Genomic DNA, 13,855 nt, shown 5'->3' with positions numbered 1-13,855 from the left:
TGACAGTCACCCCACCTTCCTATTTGATTCTAGGTTACCATTTGGTAGCAATAAAGGTCCAGGACATTTTCACCGCTTATCGCAAGCTATTAAACGAATCATGAATCGTAAAGGATGCAATGGGGTTGTAGCTTATTTAGATGATTTCTTTATCACTACCCCAACGTATGAGGAATGTAAATATTGGATGCTTACACTTATGCAGCTACTTCGTGAACTTGGATTTTATATTAGTTATAATAAAGTTGTGGGACCGACCCAAAACATTCAGTTTCTTGGATTAACAATCAATACTTCTAACAGCACTGTCGAATTAGGCGAGGAAAAAATAATTCGTTTAAAGCAGCAGCTCAATGCATTCAAAAAGAAAAAACGTGCCAGCAAACAGCAGCTACAGAGTCTCGCAGGCTCATTGAACTACGCATGCCAGGCAATTCGTGGAGGGAGATTTTTCCTACGTCGTGTCCTGGACATAATTAAGCCTCTAAAGCTCACCATCATTTATTTGCTTTTACGGACTTAGAAATATTCCACGAATATTGAAAATGGTCACTTAGGCAAAATGATTTAAATTTGGATTGATTTTACGGATTTGAAATTTATGAAACTGATTGAATTATGACCATGCTATTTGATTTGGATTTGGAATTTATCACAACAAATAAATATGTAAGAAATGAAACTTGGAACCTGGGCTTTTATTTGAATGTCATGATGTTGTACATTCAGTTATCATCATCGGTCCTTGAACCCTTTCGTCATTATTAACATCTACAACACAACGCAAAGGATAATACTACCATCTATCAAAAACACCACTATGCGATCACAAGCCATTACATATGTGTGCAACTACGCCACAATACGCTTTTATGCTCGTCGGAGAAATATTTCATAAGAGCGTCAGTCATTGTTCCGATAGTCTAGAGCCAGTTACTAAGATACCATGCGTCATTACGAGGGAAGTGACGTTACGACTGTTGAAGCGTATTGGGGGTTAATAATCTTGCTCAATTAAAAATCAACGAAACTTGAAGCAGGGCTACAACCCGGGACCTCCTGGGTCGCAGTGCAATTCCTTAACCACTCGGTCTCTTCGTCCCCAAATTGAAAAAAATACACCACCACCCCCCCCCCCTTCCCCCAAACCTCCTAAAAGGTCAGGCTGCCTCGTCAGGGGAATAATCCTCAGATCTCCTCCACATTACAGGTCATAAGTGCTACCATTACACTACAGAGGTAACCCGATAGTTGCTTCTTATATTCTTCACGAGCGGAAGCTTATTTGCTGTGAACCCTCTAAAAACGGGACAATCTCGGGTTGAACCACATGCAAAAAGATGTAAATTTTAGGTTAGCAGAGCTTTGAAAATTCGAATTTTTTCACTTTAAGAAACTATGTTCATCCTCCATGTTAAAAATCACATATCATATTCAAGGATACTAAAAGTCTGTTTTTTTCCGGCTTTTTTTTCCTTTTTTAGCACCTCAGCATCTTTTCTTGTATCCAAGAAGAAGGTCGCCAAAGCGCCTTTCTCTCAAGACACGAACGGTATTATTGCAACTGGTGTCTCGAAGGCCTCATACATTCTCAAAGGAAAGGAAAAGGTAGAGTTAAGATTTATTTTTGTATAGAGCTTAAAGACACATAGCCAAAGTTGTTTTTGCTCCTAGAGTACAATAGATTTCCTATTACCGTTTGAGTTCTATTTTTAGTAACATAATTCAATGGGCGATAACTCCATTAACCATGAACCGATTTATTTGCAATTTAGAAATAATGTTATTCCCTATATAAACTGTAATTTTTCTCTTTATAACTTATAATTGCCTTAACTTTTTAAGTGGTAATCCGGAAACTCGTGATCTTATTAAAAAGAATCAAGGGCAATAACTCCTTGAAATGATGTATGACTTTTTTGTTAGGTGATATAATATTTGGATCCTATCAATTTTTTTTGGTTATTTGGAAGTTATCAATTTCTTCCTATTACGCGAGTTCTGAAATTAACCATAATGTCATCTTCTTTGACCTCTATGCGACCCCCGAAATGTCAGATCCAAGTTGCAATCTGACAAAATATTATTTTTTGTCTGCTTATTTGGCTTATAATGAAAGATAAACTTTTACACGAATCTCTAAGATTAAGTGAGTTAAGGGGGATGTTATTGTAAGCTCATTAAAAAACATATCGCAATATACACTAAACATTCTCTAAGCGCTTTACAAGGAGTCGCCAGCCAACAGCAACAACTGACATGTAGTAAGACGAGACACGACGCCTGTTAGGCGATATTACAATTTTCCGACAGAGACAACGCTGTTAACGGTCATGTACTCATTTTACACTTGAGCACCGCGAGAGAATGTGTACTCAACTATGTGACTCGAACCCAGGACCCCCTGATCCAAAGGCGACTGCCATACCACAATATCCTATAGCCACACATATTGTAAGGGTACGTTTTAAATGATATGTGAAGCTTCAACTCGTTCTCGGGTTAATTAAAAAAACAATTTGACATTCCTAAAATTTAATTCATGACCTGTTTTTATAACTAGAAACTCAATTATTGCATCTGTCGTGTTTCTATAATATGCAGGTCTGATTATCCAAAGTGTTATGGGCCTATTGTTGTCGTGGAAATACTCTCACACCAAAATATACCATATCCTCTACAACAGTGTTAACTCGTTCAGCGCCATTGGCCGCACTGTGCGGCCAGACTAGAACCTGTTCTACTGGCCAATGGCCGTACAATGCTACAGGTCTTGAAAGGCAAAAATAATAATGTAATCCATTCCTACTTTCTACAAAAGTAGTATAATTTGAACCAATGTTATCATTTCTTTCATCGAACATTCAATTGCCCCAAGGGGGGTATTTTGATTGAGATTTTGCGCCTAATTTGAATGTCGCTTTGTCTTAGCTTGTCATTCTCATGCTGCTTTAATCAGCCATTTTCTGGGGAGGATTTGCCAATGCAGGCTCAGCAGCACTAAAGAGTTAAAACATGCCCATAATTCCGGTCGGTTAACAGAACTGCAAATAATATGTGCGTGTCGATAGCATCTAAACCACCCCATCTCGATACCATTTTGATATCAAAGGTCACGTATTGAATTATGATATCAATGCTTTGCATTTAGCTAAAATAATCACAACATCCGCGAGCCTAACAAAACACACCATCATACAAAACTGTGTGTAAAATTTGAAAGTGTATAATTTTTTTAACTGAATTAAGTGAGAACTTATAATTAAAATAGCTGTCTAAAAACAATCACAAAGAGCTGAGTGACATAACTTTCATTCCTTCTATATATTCTGAAAATAGTATTATGTTGATTGTTACAGAGATGTCAACAACTGATTTTGGAGACGAGGGATGTGAAAATTTACGTTTTGCTACTTGAAATTTTAGCATCCAGATTTTATGATCTCGAAGTATTGGTTGTTCAGCTATGTGGTCTAGCAGCATGAAACTCGCCTTCCTATCGGAAGGTCTACAGTTCAAGTCCTGTTCTGAACAAGGTATAGTTAATTTCTTAGGATCCTTAGTTGCATTCTCTCGCATTTCTTGTGTAAAAGGATTACCCGGCAGTTTACAGCTTTGTCTATGTCCGAAAAAAAATTGCAATAATATCGCCAAACAGGCGCTCTGTCTCGTCCCACATAACAAGTGTTACTGTTAGCTAGGGACGCCAAGTAAAGCGCCCTGAACACATTTAGTGGATATTACGCTATAAAAATGTTCGTTTAATTTATTTTATTTTTCTTTGTGTGTTTTTTGTTTGTTTTTGGTTTTGTTTTTTTGTTGTTTTTTTGTTGTTTTTTTTTTTTTGTTTTTGTACTTTAAAAAATTAGCACATAAATGATAACGACATCAGAGGCGATGGGTCACAATGGTGAGAAAACAGAGATTATTCCCCTATATGAGAGTCAGCACATTGCTTTCACTCATTCAACCCTAACACTGACTATATCCGTAGTTTACCCGGGGTTACTTTTACCCCATGCCTATAAATTCATTACATTTTCCTGAGACAAATTATAGGCGTAGTATCAAAGCGAATGTCTTTAATTTTTACATGTTAATGGTAGTTGAATAAAACTATCTATGTACATGTTCATTTTGAATACATTTTTTTCCAATTTTGAAAAGTAGCAAAAATCTCTAGGATTGAGTGAGTTAACACAATGTTATACTTACTGGATGGGTTGTCAATTTCATATGGTATTATAGCCTTAGGCCATGGACCTCGATTCTTGGGGTGTTCTGTGATTGTTCTCTTGTTGCGGTGTAAATGTGTGGGCCTGTTCGGCACCTGTAAGTTAAGGTAAGAAAAAGATTGAACTTTTATATAGCGCAATATCCACTAAACGTGCTTAAAGCGCTTTACAAGTGGTCCCTGGTCAACAGCCAAACGTAACACATAGGGCGGGGCAACACGCCTGTTAGGCGATATTACACTTTTTTCGGACAGAGACAACGCTGTTAACGGTCAAATCCTCATTTTACACATGAGTAGGATGAGAGAATGTGAGTAAAGAGCCTTTTCCAAGGACTGAACTATGCGTCGAGCGAGGTTCGAACCCAGGACCTTCCGATTCGAAAACGAGTGTTTGCTCGATCTATCTATCTTCTCCTTGTCAACATTCCTAAGTTGTAACAGTTTATTTTTACCAGATGTTCAGTTTTTATTTTTTTACAAATAATCCACCAATAGTCTTCAACATTCCTGCCGTCACTTCCCTCGTAATGACGGTTAGTAACTTAGTAACTGATTCTAAACTATCAAAACAATGGCGGACGCCCTTATAAAATACTTTTCCGACGAGCATAAAAGTGTATCAAGAGGAGAAAAACATTATAAATCTGATCGTGTTTTGACTTTTATACATTCTGATCATATGGCATGAGAAAAAGTTCTAGCCAGCAAAAAGAATAAAATTTTCCGATTTTCTTTAATTAGAACCAAGCTGCTTTTTGCTGGGCGGACGTGACATCAGACTATTGAATCCTATTATTGTGTAGACAGTATTTATCTATAAATAGAAGGACCTCGAGAACAACATGGGTGACATTTGAGAAGGAAAGAGACAAATAACTGGGGTCCATGTCCTGAAGGAAGCCTTGTAGTCTTGTGGTATAACAATCGCTCTCGGATCTGAAGGTCCTGGGTTCGAGTCCATCTCTAAGTGGAGCATAGTTGAGTCCTTGGGAAATTATCTTTACTTACATTCTATCACCGTACTCGAGAACACGTCTGTCGGCTACAGTAATAATAAACATGAACACTATAGAGCAATATCCACTTAACGTGCTCAGAAGACTTGAAAGGGAGTTCCTTACCAACAGCAACAAGTAATATATAGGACGAAACGTGACGCCTGTTAGGCGAACTTACATTTTTTTCTGACACTGTTAACAACTAGGTACTTATTTTACACATGAGTACGGTCATTGTCATCGCTTGTCGCACCGATTCCACTCCACAGCAGGTGTGGAGGAGACTCTTAGGCCATGATCAGTTTAGCTGGGCCCGTCCTGGCATTCTCTGAGGATGTGCTCCATCGTCTGCTCTGGGCACCCGCATGTACACAATCTCGTCTCAGCGAGCCCCCACATTTTCATGCTTCCAACAGTTCTCCCATGTATTGCCCGTGCTCTGATCAGTGTTACTGCTGCCGATTCATTCATGAGGAGCTCTGTTCCATAGGGTAGTTCCTCTCTCGTATCTGTGTCTAAGGACTCAACTATGCCCAGGGAGGGATTCAAACCCGGACCTTCCCATCCAAAGGCGAGCTTCATACCGCAAGACTACATTGACGCACAAAACAGCATTATGTTCTAGTAAACATGATACTGTTTTTCCTTCAAAGTGTTTGATTTTTAAAGCAAATTTGATTAAGGAAAATCGTGTTTGTATCATGCCAAATGTGAAGATTTTCCTGCAGTTAGTAAATAGAGGATTAAAAATTCATGTGAGTGTCAGGACCGTTTAATATCAAGTACGGGGTTCCCGATAGCTCAGTTGGTTGAGCACTCGCTTCACACGCAAAGGGATCAAGTTCAATCCCGGCTGACTTCGAGATTTTATTTTTATTATCCTCTATTCAATGAGCAGTGAATTGGTAGCTGCTGGGTCTATTAGATCATGCACAAATTACTATGCGATAGATTAGCGTCTACTTCAAATGATAACAATCAGTTGATACTGACTATGTCACGATTTAGAAACCGGGATAAATTATTTGCTCCATGGGCCTTCAAGAGTCTCAAGGACTTCTAAGAGCCAACCTCTTAAAAGATGATAATATTTGATAAGACAATCGAGCAAACGAACTTAAAGGAGAAGATTAAGATAGTATTAGATATTTTATTGATAAAATGTCTTCCATGATTTGTCTGCTTTGCCCAAACATGAAAGATAACAGTGGATTGCGTGAAAACGGAATTGCTCTTATGATTGCGTTAAAACGCAATTGCTCTTATGATTGCGTTAAAACGGAATTGCTCTTATGATCTAATCAACATTCTTATTGAATCAATTTAAGATTTAAATTTGTTTTTGATTCAATGTATAATGAATATTGTCTAAATTATGATGATGATGAAAATGATGATGATGATGATAATAATAATAATAATAACAAAAATTGTACTAATTCATTGAACTATCGCGCACATTTCATGACTTCATGCTCTAGCGTCAAGACTAACACAGTGTGTGCCATGTCTCAGGCGCTTTACAATAAACAGGTCTTCACAAACGGAAAATACTTTATTTTAAATGGATTCAAATTGGTCTGCGGAATCAGAGCAAAAACACATCCGTATATTCCACACATTTTGTGTTCGTCGTCAAAAGACTTATATATTTTTTATTTAACCCCGATCTCAAATCCGCATTAAGATTTATTTAATCACTGACAAATCATACCGTTTTTATTAATAGACACATGATAACCGCGCCTCTCGGACAGTCGTTATAATGTAAACAATGGAAGTGATTTGTAAACATAGCAAACTACACATGTTTTACTACCGATGGTATGTACGTCTGTTCTATCGCTTGATCAAGAGAACCAAAATAGAAAACTATGTAAACTTATGCGTTTATAATCTGATCGAAAAAATCGTGCGATAAAATGGTCACCCATTTGGCGGTATAAAAACAATAACAATGATCAGAGAGAGAGGTTCATTTCAGGCATGTTATTGTTTATAAACAACCAACCAAGCTTGCCCGACCACGTTTGAAGGTGTCTTGACTTACTTGACTTAGATGCCTTTCGCGTCTCGACCGAAAGATCGGGTCGCCTTGGCTGTTTCCAGTATTTCCTGTGTGAGGTGTCTCCAATATTGCCGGTCCTCTGCTAGGGTTCTCAGATTTTCAAGGTCCCCTGCCGTTATGAGACTAATGCTTTGTCCAAGTGTTGTGAGGTTTTTGTTTAGGATCACAGGGAGTGTTGTGATCGGTCTTCCTCTGAAAAGGTTCCCGTGTTTTTGGAAGTATCCCGACATGGCTTGGTTAGCTGGTATGTTTTTGTCCCTGCGTAGTATGTGACCGAAAAGTTGCCATCGTTGTTGTAAAATGTCAAGGGAGATTGGTCTTTCTTTTGTGATCTTATAGAGTGATTCATTTGAGATCTTTTTTGGGTATTTGATGTCCAGTACCCTTCTTAGCTGTGTGCGATGGAAGGCATCCAGATGTTCTTCTTCGGATTTTGTCAACGCCCAAGTGCCGCAGTTATACAGAAGTACCGGTTTTACAAGAGCATGGTACAGTTTCAGTTTGGTTTTTCTCTTTATTTTGTCACCTCTAATCCATACATTGGTGAGTTTACTGAGTTTGAAGGTGTGTCTGACACAAATTCTATGTTTTGATTGGTCAAAAATCTTCTGGTTTATTCTGAACAGATACCACAATGAAACAATTACTGACATAGACGTTAGAGAGAGCTGCTTTCAGATGAAACTATTATGACGTGCACTTATTTGCAGGTCTGATAGCCCAATTCCGTATACTCTCATTGTCTCAAAAAATGACGCAAAATATTGTCCCTTACAACGATGTTAAATAGGGCCATGAGTGGGTTTTGATGTCAGACCTGCATATATGTACACGTCGAACTATTATCATTTATACAATAATAAAACTCCTTTATTAGCATTTTGCTATTATTGATGATAGTTTTCGTTGCTTTGAAGTTCAAAATCATTAAGAATTAAAAAGGTGTCTCAAAACGGTATTATGTTGACAAGTTTAAATCAAGGATGTATCGTGAGTGAGATTGGTAAAGAAAAAAATGTTATATCGCCTAACAGGCTTCATGACTCGCTCTTTATGTTACGTTTTGCTATTGGTCAGGGACACCTTGTAAAGGGCTTTGCACACGTTTAGTGGATATTGCACTATAAAAGTACATACATTTTTCATTTATTTATTTTCAAAAAATAGGGTTTATTTTTTTTTAATGAGTGTCATTTAATTAACTGCAACGTTCAAAAGTTTGTAAATTTTGTAATTTTGACTTAAGATTCGGCGTTCAACAAAATACAGCTTTGTGACTGTTGGTCAAGGATAATCTCCATCTGTGGTATGGCATTAAAAATTCGGACACGCATCATATTCTTCAAACCCGACATGTTCATATATTCAGTTCTGACATCCGAATCCAATTATTGGTCCAGTTTAACATTGTTATCGAGAACACCTTACTGGTAATGGACAATATTCTGTGTCATTATTTTTGGAGATTTTCATTGCAACAGTTTGCCAATCAAGAATTGGGTTATCATTAAAAAATGAGCTTTAATATAGAGCAATATCCACTCAATGTGCTCAAAGCGCTTTACAAACTGTCCATGACCAACAGCAACACGTAACACGAAGAACGATACATAACGACTGTTAGGCGATATCACATTTTTTTCTGACAGAGACAACGCTGTTGACGGCCAGGTACTCATTTTACACCTGAGTACGGTGAGAGAATGTGAGTAAAGAGTCTTTACCAAGGACTCAACTCTGCGCCTGGCGAGGCTCGAACCCAGAACCTTCCGATCCTAAAGCTAGTGTATTACCACATGACCACATAGTCACACATACCTGCAAATAAGTATGCGTCACTCAAACCCCAAGTGTAATAAAAATGTTATGATTAAACGGGGATCTAGCAATTAATTTACTATTAAAGAGAAGAGATGTAACGAGGAAAAAAATAATGTTTATATATCGCGAATCAAACTAGATAAATGATACATTTTCCCAAGCTCTATCCATAGACAATCAGGCAACTTGATGAGTATATTTTACCTTTACATTATTTTGATATACGGATCTTGCATTGACCATCAGAAACAGTCCTAGACTGACCAGAAAAGACGGCAACAGCATCTTGCGTCAGTCTGTGCAATAAGAGAAAAGTAAATACATATTATAATACAAACGAAGAGTACAAGGCAGGGGGAAATCACAGATGTCCACTTTTATAAATTCATGGGATTGCTCTCATCGATAAATAGAAAAGTGGTTTAAAAAAAAAAACCCAACTACAACAATAATTCTATAACTCTCTTCTTACCAGCCATTTTCAGGATTTTCCCCAAAACTTCACACCCAACTAACACAAACATATATTTTAATCACTCAAACACAATAGCAGTAAGTTCTTGTGATACATAATTTCTTTAGCAAAACATGCTCTATCTTCAACACGCTGTTCATTTTCTATAAATGAAGTGGTTATTCAGTATCTGATACTGAATAGTGCTTTGCCACTATTCAGTATCCACAAGGAACTCTTTTTTATAGAGAGAGTGAAAAGTGCGACAATCTCGGTCGAACTACTGACCTACTTCCAGATTGAACACGTGCAGTAACTGACAGCCCGATTCAAAGTTGTGAAAATATTTTGATCGTAATTTTTTAATTTCTGCTATAGTGCAATTAACATAGTTCAAAATATCAAAGTAAGAGTGGTATTCAAATACATTTTTTAAATATCTAAATAGACATGATTAAATGTCACTAAATGTTCAGTGACACCATGGCTTGGTGGAAATAAGCTGTTTGACTCCGAGCTTAAGGTTCGAGAGTTCAAATCCCGGCAGGGATAGCTTTTTTTTTTTCCCCAATATTTTAAAAATTCCTTCTGTCTATTGATATTTTTTAAACTTTTGTTTTAATAATTTTATTTGCTAGTAATATGCTTTAATGTTGATATTATACTATTGTTCTATCATTATTATTATTATTATTATTATTATTATTATTATTATTATCATTATTATTATTATTATTATTATTATTTCTACTTACTTACAATTATTATTATTATTATTATTATTGTTGTTGTTGTTGTAATCGTCATCATCATCATTATTATGATTATTATTTTTTTAAATCAAGTAGTTCGAGTAATTTAATCAGTTATCGATTTATTACGAATATCTTTTATGTGTTATAATCTCGTTGTTGTTTTTCATTGATGTGCTCTTCTATTGTTTAATACCTTTTAAAATCTTGCTTTTTTTGTTTGTCTCATTTGTTGTTGTTGTTGTTGTTGTTGTTTGTTTGTTTGTTTGTTTGTTTGTTTGGTCATCTAAGACAAACCCGATTCATTATAAATATGTGGCCAGACTTTCTGCCATTATTAATTGAGCGATGTACTTCCGTGAATTAATTGCCGTATTATATTAAAATTTACGTGTAATAATAATAATAATAATAATAATAATAATAATAATAATATAATAATAATAATAATAATAATAATAATAATAATAATAATAATAATATAATAATAATAATAATAAATAATAATAATAATAATAATAATAATAATAATAATAATAATAAATAATATAATAATAATAATAATAATAATAATAATAATAATAATAATAATAATAATAATATAATGATAATAATAATAATAATAATAATAATAATAATAATAATAATAATAATAATAATAATAATAATAATAATAATAATAATAATAATAATAAATAATAATATAATAATAGATATACTGAATATTAGACTACAATTGACATCTATTTTCTGAATACAGGTGGTATTTTTAGGGGTGTTTCTTTTTTTACGAAACCTGCCAAAACACGCCGAACCCCGACAAAGTTATGGGAAGTCGGTAGCAGTGGGGAGTGAACCTGGGACTCAGGGAGGTGTACACCATTGGGGAGTGAACCTGGGACTGGGTTTCGTAAAAAAAGCAATTACTTTTTTATGAAACCCGACAATATCCCACAAAGTTATGGAAAGGAAGTAGGCAACAGTGGGGGGGGGGGGGGGGTGAACCCGAGACTCAGGGAAGTGTAGACTATTGGGGAGTCAACCTAAGTCTATGGTTTTTCGGTGGGTTTTGTAAAAAAGTAATAGCTTCATTCTCGTCAGGTACCCAACTCCCATAGTCCGGCTTCATTTCCCACTAGTATCTATCTTCCATAGTCCCAGGTTCATTTCCACTGATATCCTCTTCTCACAGTCCCAGGTTCACTCCCAACCAGTGTGCACTTCCCTGAATCCCGGTTCATTGCCCAATGGTGCCCCCTTCCCATAACATTTGGCAATTTCAGTAGGTTTCGAAATAAAAGTACATTCTGAGCTCACTGTCCACTGGTACCAGCCTCTCGCAGTCCCAGGTTCAATCCTCATCGGTGTCCAAATCCCAGATTCAATCCCCACTGCTGCCTACTTCCCATAACTTTGTCGGGTTGTGGCGGGCTTCGTAAAAAGTAATTCCCCCTCCCCCTTGGTATTGCTTTTTTACAAAATCCAGAGTCCCAGGTTCACTCCCACAAGTGTACCTCCCTGAATCTCAAGATCATCCCCACTGTTGCCTACTTCAATAACTTTGTCGGATATTGCCAGGTTTCGTTGGATTTCGTAAAAAAGTAATTGCTTTTATATGAAACTCGCTGAAAACCACCAAAAACCATAGTCTCAGGTTTACTCCCCACTGGTGTACACTTCCCTGAGTCTCAGGTTCACTCCCCACTGTTGCCTACTTCCCATAACATTGTCGGATATTGCCGGGTTTCGTAAAAAAGTAAATGCTTTTATGTGGAACTCGCTGAAACTCGCCGAAAACCATAGTCTCAGGTTCACTCCCTACTGGTGTCAGGTTCACTCCCCATTATTTGCCTACTTTCCATAACTTTGCCCCATTTTGTTGGGATTTGGTGCATTTTGTAAACAAAAAGTAATTGCTTTTTTTTTTCAAAACCCGCCGAAACCCAGTCCCAGGTTCACTCCCCACTAGTGTACACTTCCCCGAATCTCAGGTTCACTCCCCATCACTGTTGCCTACTACCCATAACTTTCTCGGATATTGCCAGGTTTCGTCGGGTTTCGTAAAAAATTAATTGCTTTTATATGAAACTAGCTGAAGCCCGCCGAAAACCATAGTCTCAGGTTCACTCCCCACTGGTGTACACTTCATTGAGTCCCAGGTTCACTCCCCACGCTTTGCCTACTTTCCACAACTGAATCTCAGGTTCATCCTCTCCTCCCCCCCCCCTACACACACACACACACACACACACACACACACACACACGCTGCTGCCTACCTCTCATAACTTTGTCGGATATTGCCAGGTGTCGTCGTGTTTCGTAAAAAAGTAATTGCTTTTTATTTGGAAACCCGCCGAAACCCAGTCCCAGGTTCACTCCCCACTGGTGTACACTTCTCTGAGTCCCATATTCACTCCCACAGCTGCCCTCTTCCCATAAGTTTTTCAGGTTTCGGAAAAAAAACCCACCGTATTATAGTGCAAAACCACTATTCAGTGTCAGATACTGAATAGTGCAAAACCACTATTCAGTATCAGATACTGAATAGTGCAAAACCACTATTCAGTATCAGATACTGAATAGTGCTAGCCTTCTATAAATGTTATGATGTACAAAGGAAATGTGAATAAGAAAAATGTTGGTTGTATCGTAACAAATTTGACGATGTTCCTATAGTTCGTAAGGAGAGGGTTAATGGTTGTAGTTTTTCCGCTGTACTACTAAGGAGAGAAAGGTTGAATCCAACGTTCACTCATTTACAGGTCTGATAACCCAAATCCCTATGGGCTCATTGTTGTAATGGAAATCTAAAAAAAATGACGAACACTATTGTCCAATACAACATTCTAAAACTAGGACAATAAGTGGGCTCGGTTGTCAGACCTGCATATATATACACGTCGGTTTGGGCCCCTGATATAATACAGAGGATGTGCAACGACGATTAGAGACAACGAACGATTGAGAAAGTGGTCATAGCCACGCCCGCTCTGTTTATCGTCGTATTTATCATAGCCACGCCCGCTCTGTTTATCGTCGTATTTATTATTGCCACACCCGCTCTGTTTATCGTCGTATTTATCATAGCCACGCCCGCTCAGTTTATCGTCGTATTTATCATAGCCACGCCCGCTCTGTTTATCGTCGTATTTATCATAGCCACGCCCGCTCAGTTTATCGTCGTATTTATCATAGCCACGCCCGCTCAGTTTATCGTCGTATTTATCATAGCCACGCCCGCTCAGTTTATCGTCGTATTTATCATAGCCACGCCCGCTCTGTTTATCGTCGTATTTATTATTGCCACACCCGCTCAGTTTATCGTCGTATTTATTATTCGTTCCAGTCAACAAGTTGCGATAAGCATAGCCAAGCGTGCCGCTTAGTAGTACTTGTTATAGTAGTATGTAGTAGTGGTATTACGAAGTAGTAGTAGTAGTAATAATAGTAGTAGTAGTAGTAGTAGTAGTAGTAGTAGTAGTAGTAGTAGTAGTAGTAGTAGTAGTAGTAGTAGTAGTAGTAG

The 13,855-nt window shown here is 37.3% G+C and overlaps 1 protein-coding gene across 7 annotated transcripts in view; it reads right to left on the bottom strand.

Annotated features, from left to right (window-relative positions):
• Nucleotides 1-13,855, bottom strand: part of LOC144974395 (uncharacterized) — a gene marked incomplete at its 3' end in the record, with an annotated part of 142,128 nt that overhangs the window by 123,192 nt on the left and 5,081 nt on the right. For all 7 annotated transcript variants that reach the window (XM_078917236.1, XM_078917235.1, XM_078917240.1 and 4 more), the window contains 2 exon segments: nt 4,216-4,330; nt 9,329-9,420. In XM_078917236.1, the coding sequence (XP_078773362.1) occupies nt 4,216-4,330; nt 9,329-9,409 (196 nt within the window).

The sequence above is a fragment of the Berghia stephanieae genome, chromosome 6 (genome assembly GCF_034508935.2).
Source record: "Berghia stephanieae isolate SIO BIC M18660-M18661 chromosome 6, UCSD_Bste_1.3, whole genome shotgun sequence".
Lineage (NCBI taxonomy): Eukaryota > Metazoa > Mollusca > Gastropoda > Nudibranchia > Aeolidiidae > Berghia > Berghia stephanieae.
Note: the sequence above shows the minus strand (reverse complement) of the source record. Positions and strands in the feature narration are given on the sequence as shown.